The following is a 16,351-nucleotide window of genomic DNA, read 5'->3' on the forward strand; positions in this document are numbered from 1 at the left end:
GCAAGCTTGGAGCAGAGCATGGGAGAGAAGGATAGCCAGGATAGTCAAGGCTGCTCCTCTGGTCTTTTGATCTTCAGGGCTTGAGGGAGGATCATCATAGCTCCAAGCAGGGGCCACCATGTAGTTGCTACTCATAGATCCACAGACCTGAAGGTGACACATAGTGATATGTAACAACAGCACCTGTGATTAGCATGTTATATGAAGCTTCTCAATGGGCCAACGCTATTGTGAATACAAGGAACCAAGATCATATTCTGGTTTCTTGTCTCTGCTCCAACAAGTGACCTCCGGACTGGAGCCCATGTTTTGGTTGAGTTTTAGGCTGCTTGAGGGTAGAGCAGCTGGGATCAAGTGCCCAGGTTGTGTACCTGCTCAGATATAGGCGAACTCTTGGGACCACTTTTCCGGCCCTAGGACATTTCAGGAGCCACACCAGCCTCTCTATATGTGAAGTGATGTGAAGGTCCATTCAGGTTGGGGAAGGGGGATGGAATCCAGTGTTTTTTGTTTGATTGATTTTTGTAGAACAAGGTGGAGGCTCCCATACCCTTTTCTAGCAGGGAATCGTTGATTCTGGAAGCTTCTAGGAACAGCAATGTCTATTTTTAAGCACAACAATATATGGGGTGTGTGGGTGAGGATCTAGCAAGTCTAGGAGAGGCTTAGAGGCTGTAAAAGTGGCTTATTATGGAGGTGGTCTAGTTGATTTCACCAGTGTCTGATGCCACCTCCTTGCATTTTGTGTTGTCCCTTTCACCACTCCCTTCCAGAACTGGCCCGGGAACTTCAGTTCGGAGTAGACGACATCAACAGGATCCGTGTGGAGAACCCCAACTCCTTGCTGGAGCAGAGCATGGCACTACTGAACCTCTGGACCAGTCGCAGTGGCCAGAGTGCCAACAGTGAGTAAATAAGGATGGTGTTCAGGGCATGCAAATATCATCTCTTGATTTACTAGAGGGATTACTTGAATCCCACCCAGATATATATGTGTGTGTGTGTGTGTGTGTGTGTGTGTGTGGGTGGTGGTGGTGGTGGTGATGTTTGAGATCCAGTGTGGTGAAGTGGTTTGATAGTGGTGATGATGATGAAAAAGGTGGGAGCCTTTTCCCCAGATTGGGACTCAAAGCAGTTTACAACAATTTAAAAAAAAAATGTTAAAAATCCACAAAATAGCAATTTAAAAAAAAGTTGGAAGCTGCTTTGAGTCCCAATCTCATTGTTAACATATTTTTAAACCTTGTTAAAAATCCACAAAATAGAGAAGTTAAAAAGTGTTTGTGTGGACTTTGAACCCGCGTCCCTCGCTTACTTGTGAGGGGCAAATAGAGGGATTTAAAATGGGTTGTGCGCCACCATTCAAGCCAATAGAGGTTAAATATCAGCGGATTTCCGTTTTCGCAGGGGGTCCGGAACAGATCCCATGCGAAAATGGAGGGGCAACTGTAGTTGAATAAAATTCAGGTGCTCTGTTAAGGAATAATTTTTTAATTCACTGACAACCCTAGTTAATACGATGTAAAATGTAAGTGGGCAGTGTTTTCAGCTCCTGTTGCCACCCGTCCTGCATTCAGCACAGTGCTTGGCTTTTCATTGCTGATGTCTCTGTCTCTCCGCTTTCTTCTTTGACAGTGGAGAACTTGTATACAGCGCTCCGCAATATTGACCGCAGTGAGATCATCAACATGTTGGAAGGCTCTGCGCGACAGACCCGGAGCCTGAAGGGTGACAAACGCTACTCGAATAGAGACTACTCCCTCTCGCCCTCCCAGATGAATGGTGAGTCCCAGCTAAGCCCATCTTGCAGTGATGCCAGATTGTTGTCATATTCCTCCTATAGTCCCAGGCTAGGTTTACACAGGCCTTTATGCGCATCTGTCCTCTCCCTCCCTCCTCTGGATCTCTGCTGCCCCTTTGGCCTGTTCCGTGGTTCCTGAGATCAGCTCAGCAACTAGCTGTGTCTTGCTAACTCTTACCTTCCTTGGAGCTGCTCTCTATTTTACTAGCCTTTGCTAGAACTGCCCATCTCACATCTTGCTCCTTGGTGAAATCAAATAAACCCACATGTCCAGGAGATCCCCAATGTGTGAGCAGGTAGTAAGGGAAGGAATTTGCTACCTGCTGGGGAAGAAAACTCAGAGCGCAGCCAGAAGTGTGAATGAGAGCTATACACAGGTAGTAAGGAATGTCTGGGCATGTAGGTGAGTCTAGTTAGGGCCAAACTAGACATGGTCACCTGCATCCAGTTGTAAAAAAACAGGTGTAAGGAAAGAGAAACTGAAGAAAAGAGCTGAATGGTGGAGCTGGAGAGAAACCTGTGTGTATTAATAACTGAAACATAGGAGATGGAGGTGCAGAGAGCAAGAAGGGAATGCACGCAATATGCAGAGAGAAAGAAAATACTAAGGGGTGGAAAGAGAAAAGAAGAGCAGATGGAGTAAGAGGCAGACTCAGTCCTGTAGTTGATTCAGAGAAAAAGGAAGAGTGAGCCTACTGTAGCATGCAGCAGAAAAAGGAAGGCTTACAGAAGATGTGTTGCAAGGAGAATGACAAAGCTCCTGCAGTTAACCCTAAAAATATCACCTGGAAGGACAAGAGTGTTGAACCTGGCTGTGTTGAGTTGTGTAGCTTTGCGTCAAAAAGATGGTTTGGAATCTGCTGTGAATTTAGGAATGCTGGCTTAGGATCAGACCAGGAAAGTGACAGGGACTACTGCCACTCAGAATCCCCCATTCAGATTGGCTACATTGGAGGGAGAAGTCTGGGAGCAGTCATCCAAAAGAATAACATTTCCAAACTCTGAACCTGGGTGCCACTCTTGGGTTAAGGAATACAAATTTGGGGTGCCACATTTCATCTTCTTCCTATGTGGTGGACCCTGAAGGCGCAGTAGTGGTGTGACCTGAAGTGCCTGCCTGGACCAGGCCCTGGATGATTCAAGATGTGAATGGCAATATGGACAGCAGGCACTACGCATGAGGCCAAAGGGGGCAGGTTTGAGATCAGGGACCTATAATCCCACTGGAAATCTGAAGGCAGACGCACTAAACCTCTGCCCTAGTGATACGGCTGAATCAGCCCTGGAGCTTGGCAGGTGATGGTGCAGTTGGGAGCAGTGCACACAGGATCTCAACTGCTCACTTGCTCTCTCCTTCCTTCCCTTTGCCTCCCAGTATAGTCTGCACTCTTCCATGAGCTATACATCTGGAGGGGAAGGCAGCTCTTCCAAGTTAGCCAGGCAAAGAATGCCTGTCACTGTTGTCCTTGGGCCTCATCCTGACCTCTCTCCTTCTCCTCCTTTTCTTCCTCCTCTTCTTCCTCCATTGCCTGTCTCCACTGTCTCTTTCTTTCTGCCTCTCTCTTGTCTAACCTAAGTTGTCCGAGCGCTTCTGCTGCGCTGACAGATGCATGCTATGTGCGCGGCTCGACTTGGCATGCCTTTCTCTATAGCCACGGCTGGTTGCGACCACTTTGCCCTTTGCTGCTTTCCTCCTCCTGGCTTTCTCTTCCTTGCCCCACAGCTGCTTGCGGTCCTGATGAAACTGGAAGGGCTATGCCCCAAGCCTGCCAATCCCTATACCCACCTGGCAGACTATCCCTGGCACTGCTGAGCAGGCAAGGTCAACTAAGCAACACTGTCAAAAGGCTGCATGGATCAGAGTCATGTCCAAACAGGAGCACCATGGGGAGTGTGTATGGGATCTCTTTATGCCCCCAAGGGTGAACTACATGCCCATTGCTACTCTTGTTTGTTTATATAGTGCCATTGGTGCACATAATAGTTTATAGAATTCCAATGAGTTAGTAGGGTTAAAGGATCTGGCAGTCTACATGTTGATGGGTGGTGATGGCAGGAAAACAGATCGGAGAAGAGAGGCAACTGTGGCAAAAGAGTGGATTGTTAACAAATTCAATTAAAGTATTTAGGCTTGGTCCCAATTTAGTATTGATGAGGGGAATCTAGCAACCCACCTTTTCCAGGAAGGTTTTAGATTAACCCCTTAATCCTCATACTCAGCCATAAATGCACACTTCTCCCCCATCTCCCCATCCCTTCCATGGAGACTCAGTCTTTCAGCAAGGAGCTAGGCATTTGCTTTAACAGACAGTGGTGCACTTCTTCTAAGGCTTCCTATAAGCCGCGACCCAGATGCCTTTGGCAATCATAGCTGGCCTCTTTTTTAACAAGTACTGGAGTCATCCTCCTGCTGCAGCCCAGCAGGAGTTTCTAGAAAGAGCCGGTGCCAAAAGGAACATGCTACTCTGCCCAAAGAGCATCTAAGAACATGGTTTGAAGACAATCTGTGTACTGTGGCATGGGGAAAGAAATCCTGGCCTTCACATAATGGCCGCCAGCCCAAACCAACTTCTTATATTAGGACCACATGTAGCAGGTGGGAGGATTGGCATCTTCTCACCTACTTTGCAGAGGCAGAGCAGGAAGCTCAGCCTGGTCTATGAAAGGAAGCAAGAGGAGGAGAAAGGCTGGATGTGTCACACTGTGCTGGTATTTTGATGTCCGACTCAGACATCCACCCGCTCCAGATGCACACATTAATTCATAGGTGGTGCAACTGACTTAGACTTCTCAGACACACTGCAAATTTGCAGGCGCACTGGAAGCCAGTGTGATGTAGTGGTTTGAGCGTTGGACTATGACTCTGGAGACCGTGTTTCAAGTCCCTATTCAGCCATGGAAACCCAATGGGCAACCTTGAGCCATTTACACTCTCTCTACCTCAATGGAAGGGCAAAAGTAAACCCCCTCTGAAGAAACTTGCCAAGAAGACCCTGCAATAAATTAGCCTTAGGGTCACCATAAGTCTTGTTTTTCTGCAACAGGTTTAACAGGTTATTTGGTACTTCCTTTGGTTAGGGAGGGACTGATCAGCCTCTTTCTGTTCTGTGCTGATTTCCCATGTCTTCAGTCCACCTCAACCTGTTTTACATACAAACGGACACTAAAATTATTCATGTTTTTGTGCCCATTTCTTCCTAAAGTACACACTTGTGTATGCAGTTTTGGAAGCCAAGAATTGTGTTGCAACATGAGATGCAGTCTTAAGAGAAGGCTTTCGTTCTGATTTGTATCATTAGTCTAGACCTGCAAATTAGTTTTGCTTTAAAATGTGGACAGAACTAAATTATCCAGTCTCCCTAACCTTAATCCTTAAACTCTCAGCTCCAGGTTAGCATTAATAGTTTGATAACTAATCCTGTAAAAGACACCATGTGTACCAGATAGTCTGGGAATTAACTCTAATTCCCTGATCCTTTTCTTTCGACTTGGTTGTATGCCTTTCTGGCAATATATGGGAGGATCAGTACCCACAAGGCTGAATTTCTTCCAGGGCTGAAGTTGCTCTGAGTATATAGGAAAAGGCTGGGTGCTGGATTAGTATACATTCCTCTTAGAATGTAGAACAGCTGGTTGGGCAATTCTGGAAGTTGCAATCTAAATAACTTTCCCAAGGAACTGCTTTTTCAAACCAGTTTCATCTCCTCCAGACTTTACGTACCTGCTGTGGCAATGCCAGTCTTTGCAGGCAGGAGGTACTAGGAAAGGCAAGGAGGGCTCCAGAGGATTTTGGGGAAGGTGCCAGGGGCATTCTCAATGTGACATTATAGGAGTCCCCACCTTCCCTCCCTTTCCGTCGGGTGGGAAGAATCAAAACCTGAATGAAAGAAAACTGCTTCCAGTGAAACAAATAATATAGAATGAGTCTGAAGTCTTTAATATTGAAAAGAAAAACTGAATGTGTAGCAGCCAGCATTCCAAAATCAAAAAGTTCTCTTTTGAGACCTGACAAAAACCTCTATACAAATCATGTATAAAAAATTGGTTTCTATCATTTGTGTTATTTTCTCCTCTAAGCCAATAAAAATACATTCAACATGTTTTCAGTTTTTAAAATATCTTGATATGCTACAGAAATGGACTTTAGAGGGTATTAAAGACTTGAAAGGAGTTCTCATACATGAGGCTTAAAGTTTTTGCTGGTCTGTTTTTGTGGAAATTGATTTTGCACTGCAAATGGAAAACCTGCAGGTGCCAAAAGGTTCATTTGCAGCACAAATGCCTCTCCTCCACTTTATCTTCCATATTAATGACTGAACAAGTGGGGGAGAGAGAGGTTTACATGCCATTTGAGCCTCACATATGAAAGCAGGCAACTCTCTGGCATTTGTTTCATGATGAAGTTTTCTTTTCAATTCCCTCCACCCTTCGGTTGCTGAAAAGGGTTCCCATATTTACCCTGCATTAGTCATACTCCCCAGAAAGTATCTGAATGTTGGATGCTCCCTGCCTTGTGTCAGGGTCAACCAGAAACTTTATGTCTGACTTAGCAAGCTCACAGTGTTCAGAGCAGCTTTTTCCAACTGGGCACACTTTGGGCATCATATAATAACTCAGGGTTCTTGGGCTTGGGCTGATGGGAACTGAAGTCCAGACAGCACCTGAAAGGCACCTGGGGAAAGAAGGCTGGTATAGAAAGCTAGACTGAATAGCTCATGCTTCTGGTAATCATTTGAGTGACAGACTGGCAGGACTGTGGCACAGACAGGAGAAACTTTTCCTTCTCCTGCCATTTCGCTGCTTGTGCAAGCTCTGGGTTTGTTCACCACTCAGATGGGAGCATCCTCTTGGAACCCAAGAAATGCTAGTTGGGACTGGGCCCCCTTGGTTATGCAAGGTATGGGCCCTGTTTCCCCAGGGCCAGGTCTGGCCGTACTGGCAACTCCATTAGACCACTACTTCTGCCCGTCTGTTGTCAGCCTGTCACTCTCTGTCTGCCCATGCAGGTTACGCTTCGCTGCAGGACGAGCTGCTCTCCCCCGCCTCCCTGCATTATGCACTGCCTTCCCCGCTGCGTGCTGACCAGTACTGGAGTGAGGTGGCCATCATGGACGCCATCCCCATGGCCGCCAGCGAGCAGGACGCCCTCATGGAGATGTCGGACATGCAGGTGTGGTCCTCAGGGCTGACGCCCTCGCTGGTGACTGCCGAAGACTCCTCCCTGGAGTGCAGCAAGGCCGAGGACTCGGATGCCACGAGCGAAGGCCGGTTCCCGGGGCAGCTCCTGGAGGAGGCGCATGGCCCTGACCCGCTGGGCTCCATGGACCTGGTCGAGGATGACACAGTGGACTCAGATGCCATGAATGGCCTGATGGACATGCTAGAGCAGGAGGAAGGTCAGAGGGGAGGAGGCCAGACGGCAAGCACCAAGCAGGGCTTTGGAGGGGGCGTCTTCGAAGGGCAGAGTTTCCCACAGTGATGTCTCTCTTGTTTCAGGTCAGCAGAGGGTTCAGGCCCACATCACGGAGTCGCCCACAGTTAGTCGCGTCATAGACAAGGGCAAAGACAGGTAATAATAAATAATAATAATAATAAATTTTATTTTTACCCCGCCTTTCCAAAAAGATGATCAAGGCGGCTTACAAAGGATAAAAGCAGTTACAATACAAAATAAAACAATTACAGTATAAAAGTTAAAACATTACTACGTAAAATGGGAACAGGAGTCAGGAAAAATTACACATGTCCAGGGTAATAACAATCAAATCACAATAATCCGGGCTCAAAAAAGGAAAACAAGGGACAGAGAAAAAACAATTAACTAAATTGAGAAGGCCAACCGAAATAAGTATGTTTTTAAATTCTTTTTAAAAGAATCTAATGAGGCGGCGGAGCGGAGCTCTACAGGGAGCTTATTCCAGGAGGATGGGGCAACAATGGCAAAAGCCCTCTGAGAGGTCCTCACAAGATGAGATCTGGGGACCTCCAACAAATTAGTCCCGGATGTTCTAAGTGTGCGGGGCGGATTATATGGGGAGAGGCGGTCCTCCAAGTACCCTGGGCCCAAGCCATTTAGGGCTTTATAGGTTAAAACCAACACCTTGTATTGAGCTCGGAAGCGAATAGGCAGCCAATGTAGATCTTTTAAAATAGGTGTTATATGGTCCGACCTGGAAATACCAGCGACCAATCTGGCTGCCATATTCTGTACCATTTGCAGCTTCCGAGTTTGGTACAAGGGTTGCCCCATGTAGAGCGCATTGCAGAAATCCAATCGAGAGGTTACCAAAGCATGTACAACAGTTTCAAGGTCTCTACGGTCCAGGTAGGGACGCAGCTGGCGTATCAGCCGAAGCTGATAACAAGCACTCCTAACCGTCGCATCTACCTGAGATGTTAGCTGGAGCGACGAATCAAGGAGCACTCCCAAGCTGCGGACCGAGTCCTTCAAGGGGAGCGTGACCCCGTTCAGGACCGGATGACAGATCTTGCCACCCGGAACCGGAGAACCTATCACCAGTACTTCCGTTTTCCCTGGATTCACACTGAGTTTGTTCTCCCTCATCCAGCCCATTACTGACGCTAGGCAGGCATCTAGAGGAGAGATGCCATCCTTAGTTACTGCATCAGTCGGAGACACAGAGAAAACTATCTGGGTGTCATCAGCGTACTGATAACACCGCGCCCCGTAATGAGTTAAGGGGAAGGGTTGTTGTTGTTGTTAACCACCCTCGAGTCAATCTCAACTCACAGCTGCCCTATGGATGAGACATCTCCAAGACTCACTATCTTCCATTACTTTTCTTAGTTCTTGCAGATTCATACCCATGGCCTCCTTAATGGAGATCCATCCATCCAGCATGTGGTCTTCCTGTCTTTCTCTTTCCATCCACCTTTCCTAGCATTATGGTCTTTTCTATAGTCTTCTCATGACGTGGCCAAAGTATGACAGCCTCAGTTTAATCATCTTGGCTTGCAGGGAGCTCTCAAGTCTGATCTGTTCTAGAACCCATTTATTTGCTTTTTCGGCCATCCACGGTATCCTAAGCACTCTTCTCCAGCACCACATCCCAAATGAATTTATTTTCTATTTATCCATTTAGGAACAAGGGAAGGTTTTGTTCTTCCCCCATGTGAATAATTTGGCCAGGGCCCATGCCTACTGGGCACCCTATTAGGATTTCTTCCTGCCCACTGAATCTTCTTTTGCTTTGTGAGAAAAGTCTCCATTGGTCTTTCTCTTTCTTACCTTTCTTTCATTGGTCACCAGGCTGGGCGAGTGGACCGTGGAGAGCTCTTTCATCTCTACCCTGCCGGAACTGCCCAGAGGAGTGTCGTTGAGTCCGCCATTGCTGCGGCAGGCGATGCCCTACAAAATTCGGGGACGGGAGCGGGAAAGGCCAGAGCACATGCGGATCGACTCGTCGGAGGAGAGGGAGAGCCCCCCGCCACACAGAGATTGGGGGCTCCATCCTCCGAGGCGGCAGGGCCTGACCCAGTGGCTAAAGGAGACCGACAGCAGCTTCTTTGGACAAACGCAGGTAGGAGGATGCAAAGTTATTGGAAATATTAGGAAGAACTTCCTGACATGTAAGGGTTATTGGACAGTGGAACACACTCCTTCGGAGAATGATGGAGTCTTCTTCCTTAGAGGTCTTTAAACAGAGGCTGGATGGCCATCTGTCGGGGATGCTTTGATTGAGAGTTCCTGCATGACAGAAGGGGGTTGGACTGGATGGCCCTTGTGGTCTCTTCCAACTCTACAATTATATGAGACTGTATATACAGTATACAATTGACTTCACACTACAATACTTCTGGTCTTTTTTGCAGAGCTCTTTGTTGAGTCATATAATTGTAGAGTTGGAAGAGACCACAAGGGCCATCCAGTCCAACCCCCTTCTGCCATGCAGGAACTCTCAATCAAGGCATCCCTGACAGATGGCCATCCAGCCTCTGTTTAAAGACCTTTAAGGAAGAAGACTCCATCATGGCCAGCATCCATAGATTTTTGTGGGTTTTTCGGGCTATATGGCCATGTTCCAGAAGAGCTTACTCCTGACATTTACCGCGTTTAATCCAGAGAAGATGCCAGACACAGATGCTGGCAAAACGTCAGGAATAAACTCTTCTAGAACATGGCCACATAGCCCTAAAAACCCGCAAAAATCTATAATATTGTGGTGTGTTTGAGGGGAAGGAAGAAGCTAAGCCTGCAAGAAGAAAAATCTCTGAAAAGTTTCAGGAATCGAGTCTAGTCTGTTCTGTCTCAAAGGATTTTCATGGCATCATTTGGGATTTCCTGCCAGTGCTCTGTTTGGGTGGGTGGTTTTGCCCCTTTGTGTCTGTTTCACCTTGGGGAGAAATGGATAGGAAAATGTGCAAAACCGCACTCAGTCCTGCTAAGGTTTGCACTGTGGACCCTTGCTGCGGGGAGGGCAGGGGACAAGACAGGCGTGAGACCAGCCTCCTGGTTGCATTTTGCCTCTGTGCTCTATTTATATCCTTCCCTGGGCAGCATCTTCGATTGCTTCCAAATTGGGTAGTGCCTGGTTCTTGCCCAGAGCCAGCTTGTGAAAGACCTGAAATAGAATCTCCATGGCATTCCAGAGCACAGTGCCAGAATTGGGCACCTACAAAGCCTGGGAAAGTTACTTTTTTTGGACTACCTCTTCCAGAATCCCCCAGCCAGCTTTGCTGGCTGGGGCATTCTGCAAGCTGTAGTCCAAAAAAGTAACTTTCCCACACTCTAGCCACATGACCCTCAGCCCACACCCAGAGCAAAGAATTTATTGGAGTTCACGAATGGGTTTGGGGGCTGAATGGATCACCTTCCGTTATGCACTTCTTTGGCACATGGGAAACCTCAGCCAGGGCTAGGTGACATTGATAATGTCCGTCAGCTGCTCCCTCCTAGTTGGAAGGGGGCAGGGAGGCTTGGCTGAACTCCTCCAAGCAGCTGGTCCTCCAGAGGCAGGCTAAAATTACCCCCATGCCTTTTCCCATCCCCACTTGGCAGTCCAGAGCCAAACGCTGCTCCTGCTGTTGGCCCGGGCAGTGCCCTCCTGCCATGAGGAAGGAAGGCAGGCGTTAGGGTTTGGGGTGTGGGGTGGGGATCAGGCAACCTGGCTGACATGATGTGGGGCTTCCTGACCCAGCTGCTCATCAGCTTGGTGCTGCTGGGCTTCTTCCTGGTCAGCTGCCAGAACCTCATGCACATCGCCCAGGGCTCGGTCCGCTTTGTGCTGAAGCACATCCACCAGGAGCTAGACAAGGAGCTTGGAGAGACCGAGGGGCTCAGCGACGATGAGGAGCCCGTCTCCACCCGCGTGGTGCGACGGCGCGTCATCGTCCAGGTAGCTGCTGTTCTCTCCCAGGAGGGATTGGAGCCACAGAGGAGTATTTTCAAGGGTTAGCAATGCTAGAGTCCCCACAGTGGAGGGGAGTTCTTTGGCTCAGTCTGCTTAGCTCCCATGTTCACCAGTTGTGGCTGGCATGCTAAGCTTGGCTAACAGAAGGGCAGAAAAGCAGCAAGAGGCCCAGGGAGGTGATTCTTTCTCCCAAAGAAATTCATTAGATAGTTTTTTGGGAGGGGCGTGTTCTAGAAGAGTTTATTCCTGATGTTTTGCCAGCAGCTGTGGCTGGCATCTTCAGAAAAATCAGCCACAGCTGCCGGCAAAACGTCAGGAATAAACTCTTTTAGAACATGGTCTCATGGCCCCCAAAAAACACAAAAAACTATGGATGCTGGACAGGAAAGCCTTCAAGGTTCATTAGACCTCTGTTATACATAAATAGCATTTTGTCCCCACACCGAGGCAGCTTCCCCGTTCTTCTTTCAGGGTAACGAAGTGCTGGATATGCCCGGGGAACAAGTGACTGAAGAACAATTCACGGATGAACAAGGCAACATCATCACAAAGAAGGTGAGTTCCTTGAAGAGGATTGTGAGATGGAGGCAGGGTAGAAGGAAAGGTTGAGATCAGCAGTAAGGCCTCCAAGAAGCCAGCTTAAAATGGGCTCTTCTTTCCATCCCCACCCCAGGCAGAGAGACTTTTCCTCCATGTCAGATGCCAGGGAAAACAGCTTGCTGGATGCCATCCAGTTGTGTCTCTTTGCCAACAGGCTCTTTTTGTTTGTATGAATGGTTGCTCCTTTGATTAAATGACAACAGTGACATCTGCACCCCAGTTACTTTTATCCAGGTGTTCCAAGGGGTGAGAACTTCAGTGGTATAAGCTTTGTACTCAAAAGTTTTTGTTTCCTTGGAATGAGGCCACTGAAAACCTATGGCATTCTTCTGGTAGACGGATCAGTTGCCCACATGCGTGTATCCCCACATGTGAAGGCACAGGCTGAGGATAGTTGAATACCCACAGTCTTAACACTGGTACACTGGACACTTAGTCCATCTTGTGCTCAGCTTGCAAGGTAGGTTAGGTCAGTGGATGCTGGCTAAGTAGTCTTCCTCTTTCAGCGCGGTAGATTTTTAACCACATCTTCCTAGCCCAAAGGTATAGAAGGCTATTCCCTGTAGTTTTTCCCAAGATAAAATGGCAAAGGAGTTTCTTGCATCATTTGGCTTGTAAGTGCATGTGTAGGTTGGAGGAAACATTTCCTTCATTCACATTATAGTGGAGACAGGGAATGTATGGCCCTCTTGATGTTGCAGGACTGAAATTCTTATTAGCCATCACTATTGATTAAGGACTTTATCACAAAGGGGAAAATCAGGGAACTCAAAAGGCATTATCCAGGGAAAGCCACGCGATTGCAACTAAGATTATCACACATATCGCGATTACAGAGGGCTTATCCCAGAAATAACCAGCAACAAATAATTCACAAGATAAGTCCTTTCTAATTGTGACATCATGTGATAATCTTAGTTGTGATCACACGACTTTCCCTGGATAATGCCTTTTGAATTTCCCCCATGTGACAAATTCCTAAGTTGGCCAGGATAGAAAATGCAGTCAGAGACTTACTTGCTTGAGTTATTTCTAGTCGTTCATAGTCCACACACCTTTTAGTCTACAGTAGACACAGACTTTGAAGTGTGTGTGTGTGTCGTGGTTAGGTTTTCCCCAATCTGATTCCCTTAATGGGGCTGGAATCCAATGCCTGAGCCAGCATTCAGTCCGAGGGCAGCAGCTTGTCTCCTGACTCAGCTCCTGTGCCTCAGCCAAGCTGATCTTTTGCACCCAAAGACTTAGTTGTGAGAACTGGATAAAGGGGAGAGTGAACAGTGATATTATCATTTTATTTGACACTTCATTGAACCACTAAGATAAAAGAGGAGGTTGCTACCTGAATATGCTTACAGTGTAAATCTGAGAGCGGATGTGGCAAATTGGCTAATGCTGCAATCTTGTACATGTTTCTGCTAAAGTACAACTTTGTATGTTCTAGCGCACTTGCTCCTAGTTAAGTGTACTTAAGTCAGTGGCCCAGTGGCTTCTCTGTCAGGGGTCAGGCAATTCTGATCTGGCCTTCATTCCAAAATTTACCAATACATTTAAAGTTTGGCATTAAACCCAAAGTAGTTCCACTGCACCCCTGATAGAGATGCCCCCAGCCAGCGGTGATGCTAAACCTGAGGCAAAATGAGGGTTTGGGCTGGATGGTACTGTCATGAGGCAGCACCATGCAGGTGTTTGTAGGAAGGACATCTAGGCTTAAGGGGTGGCAAAGGAGAATGGGCAGAGTTTTCAAGAGAGACTGGGTTGCATTTAAAGCAACAGGAGATCTGCAAGGGCTGACCTTGATTTTTCACTCTTCCACTGCAGATTATCCGGAAGGTGGTGCGGCAGCTGGACACGGATGGCACAAGCGACGGGCGACAACACGAAGAGGTGATTATCATAGGCCTTGTAAACTTTCTGAGCTTTGCCACTTGGTAGAAGGGGAGTCCAAGCAACAAGGTATCTGAGCCCCAAGGGCGGCTTGGCCCCAGGGCTCCGGCGGCATCCTCCCCGTCCTCTATTCCTTGCCCTCTTGCTCTTCCTTACTCATCCTTGTCCTGCCATGCTGCAGCATGCCCTTTCCTTTGCCCACCTCAGACTTTTGACCAAACCCAGCGGAATCTGCCATCTGACTTCCTTCTCCTTCTGTTTCTCTGTCTGTCCGTCCATCCGTCTCTCTTTCTCTCTGTCTGTCCGCTCACCCGCCTGCCTCATGGGTTTGTCCGTGACTGTCTCCTGCTTTGTTGTTTCCCGCTGCTGTTCCCCAGGAGGAGGCTCAAGGGGGCGTCCCAAGATCGGAGCTGCTTGGGGGCAGGATGGGGGCTCAGATAGTGAAACGAGCCAGCCTGAAAAGGGGAAAGCAGTGACCCCCCAGCCCTCCCTCGAGTGGCCTCTTTGGAGGTAAAAAACCCTTTGTTCTTACTGGTAAATGGGGAAATAGATGGGAAAGGGGGAGCTGTTAGTTAGTAGAATTCAGAGATATAGCTGTGTTAGTCTGTGGAATCAGTATGTAGAGAGATCGTGTAGCACTTTTAAGACTAACTGAAGGAAAGAAGTTGGCAGCATGCACTTTCGTAGACTTAACTACAAAATCTCATGCTGTCAACTTCTTTCTTTCAGTTAGTCTCAAAGGTGCTACAAGATCTCTCTATAGTACATACGGGGAAAATCAGGGGGTTTAAACTAACATTATTTCGTGAACATTGCACGATTGCACTCAGATTTTTCACACGACGTCATGATTAAAGATGACTTATCCCGGCAATAACCAGGTAATAACTAGCAACAAATCATTCATGGGGAAATCCCATTGGGATAAGTCCTCTTTAATCGCAATGTGTGTGAAAATATTCAGCGCAGTCGTGCGATGTTCATGGGATAATGTTAGTTTAAACCCCTGCTTTTACCCCCATGTGATAAAGTCCTTAGTTAGTTTGTCTGTGGGCTTCCCTTCTATATACAGTCCTCCTATATACTGCTGTCCAGGAAAGTCCTTCATTGTCCTGGAAAATAATATTTCAAAATAATTTATTATTTTCAAGAAACATTTTTCCCAATGATGGATTATACATAAGTATATATACTATTTGAAGGATTATATACATAGTGTATGCATAGTGAAGGATTATATATATAGCATACATGTAGTATAATTTTGGGAGAAAGGCCTCAGATCCCACCTGATCTTGGAAGCTGAGCAGGGTAAGACCTGGCCAATACTTGTGTGGGAGACCACCAACAAATACCAGGCGCTGCAGGCTGTATTTCAGAAGAAGAAACTAGCAAAGCCATCTCTGAGAAGTCCCATTCTTGGGGGTAAAAACCCAAATCATCCGTCCACCTCCCCTGGCCACCTTGCCCATTTTGTGGCTTGCCAATGATGGCCACAGCAATGTCTGTGCCTACTTGTGTTGCTGTCAGTCTGTGTTGCTCTTATAGTTGCTTCCTCCTGTGCTGTATCCCCCTGGGACCCCAAAGTCTAGGCACTTTTACATTAGGGCCTGCCCTGAACTGAAGAGGGCCTGCGGAGATGCCTTCTGGTACCCCTTGCTTGTCTAATGCATCTGCACTAGGAATCAGTTGGGCAAAATGGAATGGAATGCTTCCTCTTGCATTGCACATCCTTATCCACCTATGTATGGGGAGCCTGACTGAAAAATACAGTTACTCTTAAGGTCTACTCTAGAGACTTTACTTTTAAGATTTAAGTCTTAATTGTTGCATTTGCATGGTTTGGTTGCAGTGACATAGAACATGCCAGCTTGAATTACAAGGGAAAAGGTAGAGAATCCTTAATGAAATACACAAGCCACACCTCAACCCTGTCTATATTTAAGCCCATCCATCCCAAAAGTCATCTGAAAGCAAGAGTAGTGCGAATGTCACCAAAGAGGAGGCGATCTAGTCTCCCCTGTAATTCTAGCAATAACTTAACTACAAAAATAGATTAGAAAAGTTGCTTTGGGGGATCTTGGAATCCTCCAGCCATCATGCTAGAGCATCCAAAAAGTAATTTTTCCAAGCTCTGGACATTGCTCATTTCCAAGTCATTTCTTTACCCTGACTGAAATCATCAGACGCATTTCTCAAACAGAAATTTAACCAACTTTGCTGAAAGCTCAGATTCGTGGAAAACGAAGGAATGGCAAAACACACAAGTAACAAATAGTTCTGGTCTCAGTGAATTGTTCCATCTCTCCCCAAATTTCCCAGAACTTTTACACAAACAGGAATCTCTTTACTTGTTTTCAAATTCATTGATGTCAAGATTGGACTGCAGCTTTGACAAAAATCTCTAACCTAACTAGATTATGGGGTGAGTCACTTCCGAAGGAACCAGACAGGCACTGCCTTTGCCTGTTTTCCCTTTGATGTGGCTAATGCGCACTTTGGAATTGATAGGCCAAAATCCTTTTGGAGCCCTATGTAACTAACTTTTCTGATGTAAGTGGTTGGACATTTTTGGGTGCTGCACAAGTCCTCATTCAGTTCAAGCTTATAGAAATGGAGTTGTGCATTTGGCACTGTTGTCCATAAAGACGTACATTTTTACTTAATGCATATCTTTCTGCCCCAGTGAAAAAGA

The 16,351-nt window shown here is 46.9% G+C and overlaps 1 protein-coding gene across 9 annotated transcripts in view; it reads left to right on the plus strand.

Moving 5' to 3' along the window:
- Positions 1–16,351, plus strand: part of ANK1 (ankyrin 1) — a 114,450-nt gene that overhangs the window by 95,557 nt on the left and 2,542 nt on the right. For 7 of the 9 annotated variants that reach the window (XM_089538655.1, XM_089538656.1, XM_089538657.1 and 4 more), the window contains 8 exons: positions 774–905; positions 1,636–1,782; positions 6,808–7,197; positions 7,298–7,370; positions 9,072–9,342; positions 11,644–11,727; positions 13,591–13,656; positions 14,034–14,166. In XM_089538655.1, the coding sequence (XP_089394781.1) occupies positions 774–905; positions 1,636–1,782; positions 6,808–7,197; positions 7,298–7,370; positions 9,072–9,342; positions 11,644–11,727; positions 13,591–13,656; positions 14,034–14,132 (1,262 nt within the window). In that variant the 3' untranslated portion in view covers positions 14,133–14,166. Of the gene's footprint in view, positions 1–773; positions 906–1,635; positions 1,783–6,807; positions 7,198–7,297; positions 7,371–9,071; positions 9,343–10,773; positions 11,158–11,643; positions 11,728–13,590; positions 13,657–14,033; positions 14,167–16,351 lie in introns of those variants that run through there. The other 2 variants (XM_089538658.1, XM_089538664.1) reach the window with 2 other exon arrangements.

The sequence above is a fragment of the Sceloporus occidentalis genome, unplaced genomic scaffold (genome assembly GCF_023333645.1).
Source record: "Sceloporus occidentalis isolate IW3139 unplaced genomic scaffold, rSceOcc1.0.p SCAF_9, whole genome shotgun sequence".
In the NCBI taxonomy this organism is placed as follows: domain Eukaryota; kingdom Metazoa; phylum Chordata; class Lepidosauria; order Squamata; family Phrynosomatidae; genus Sceloporus; species Sceloporus occidentalis.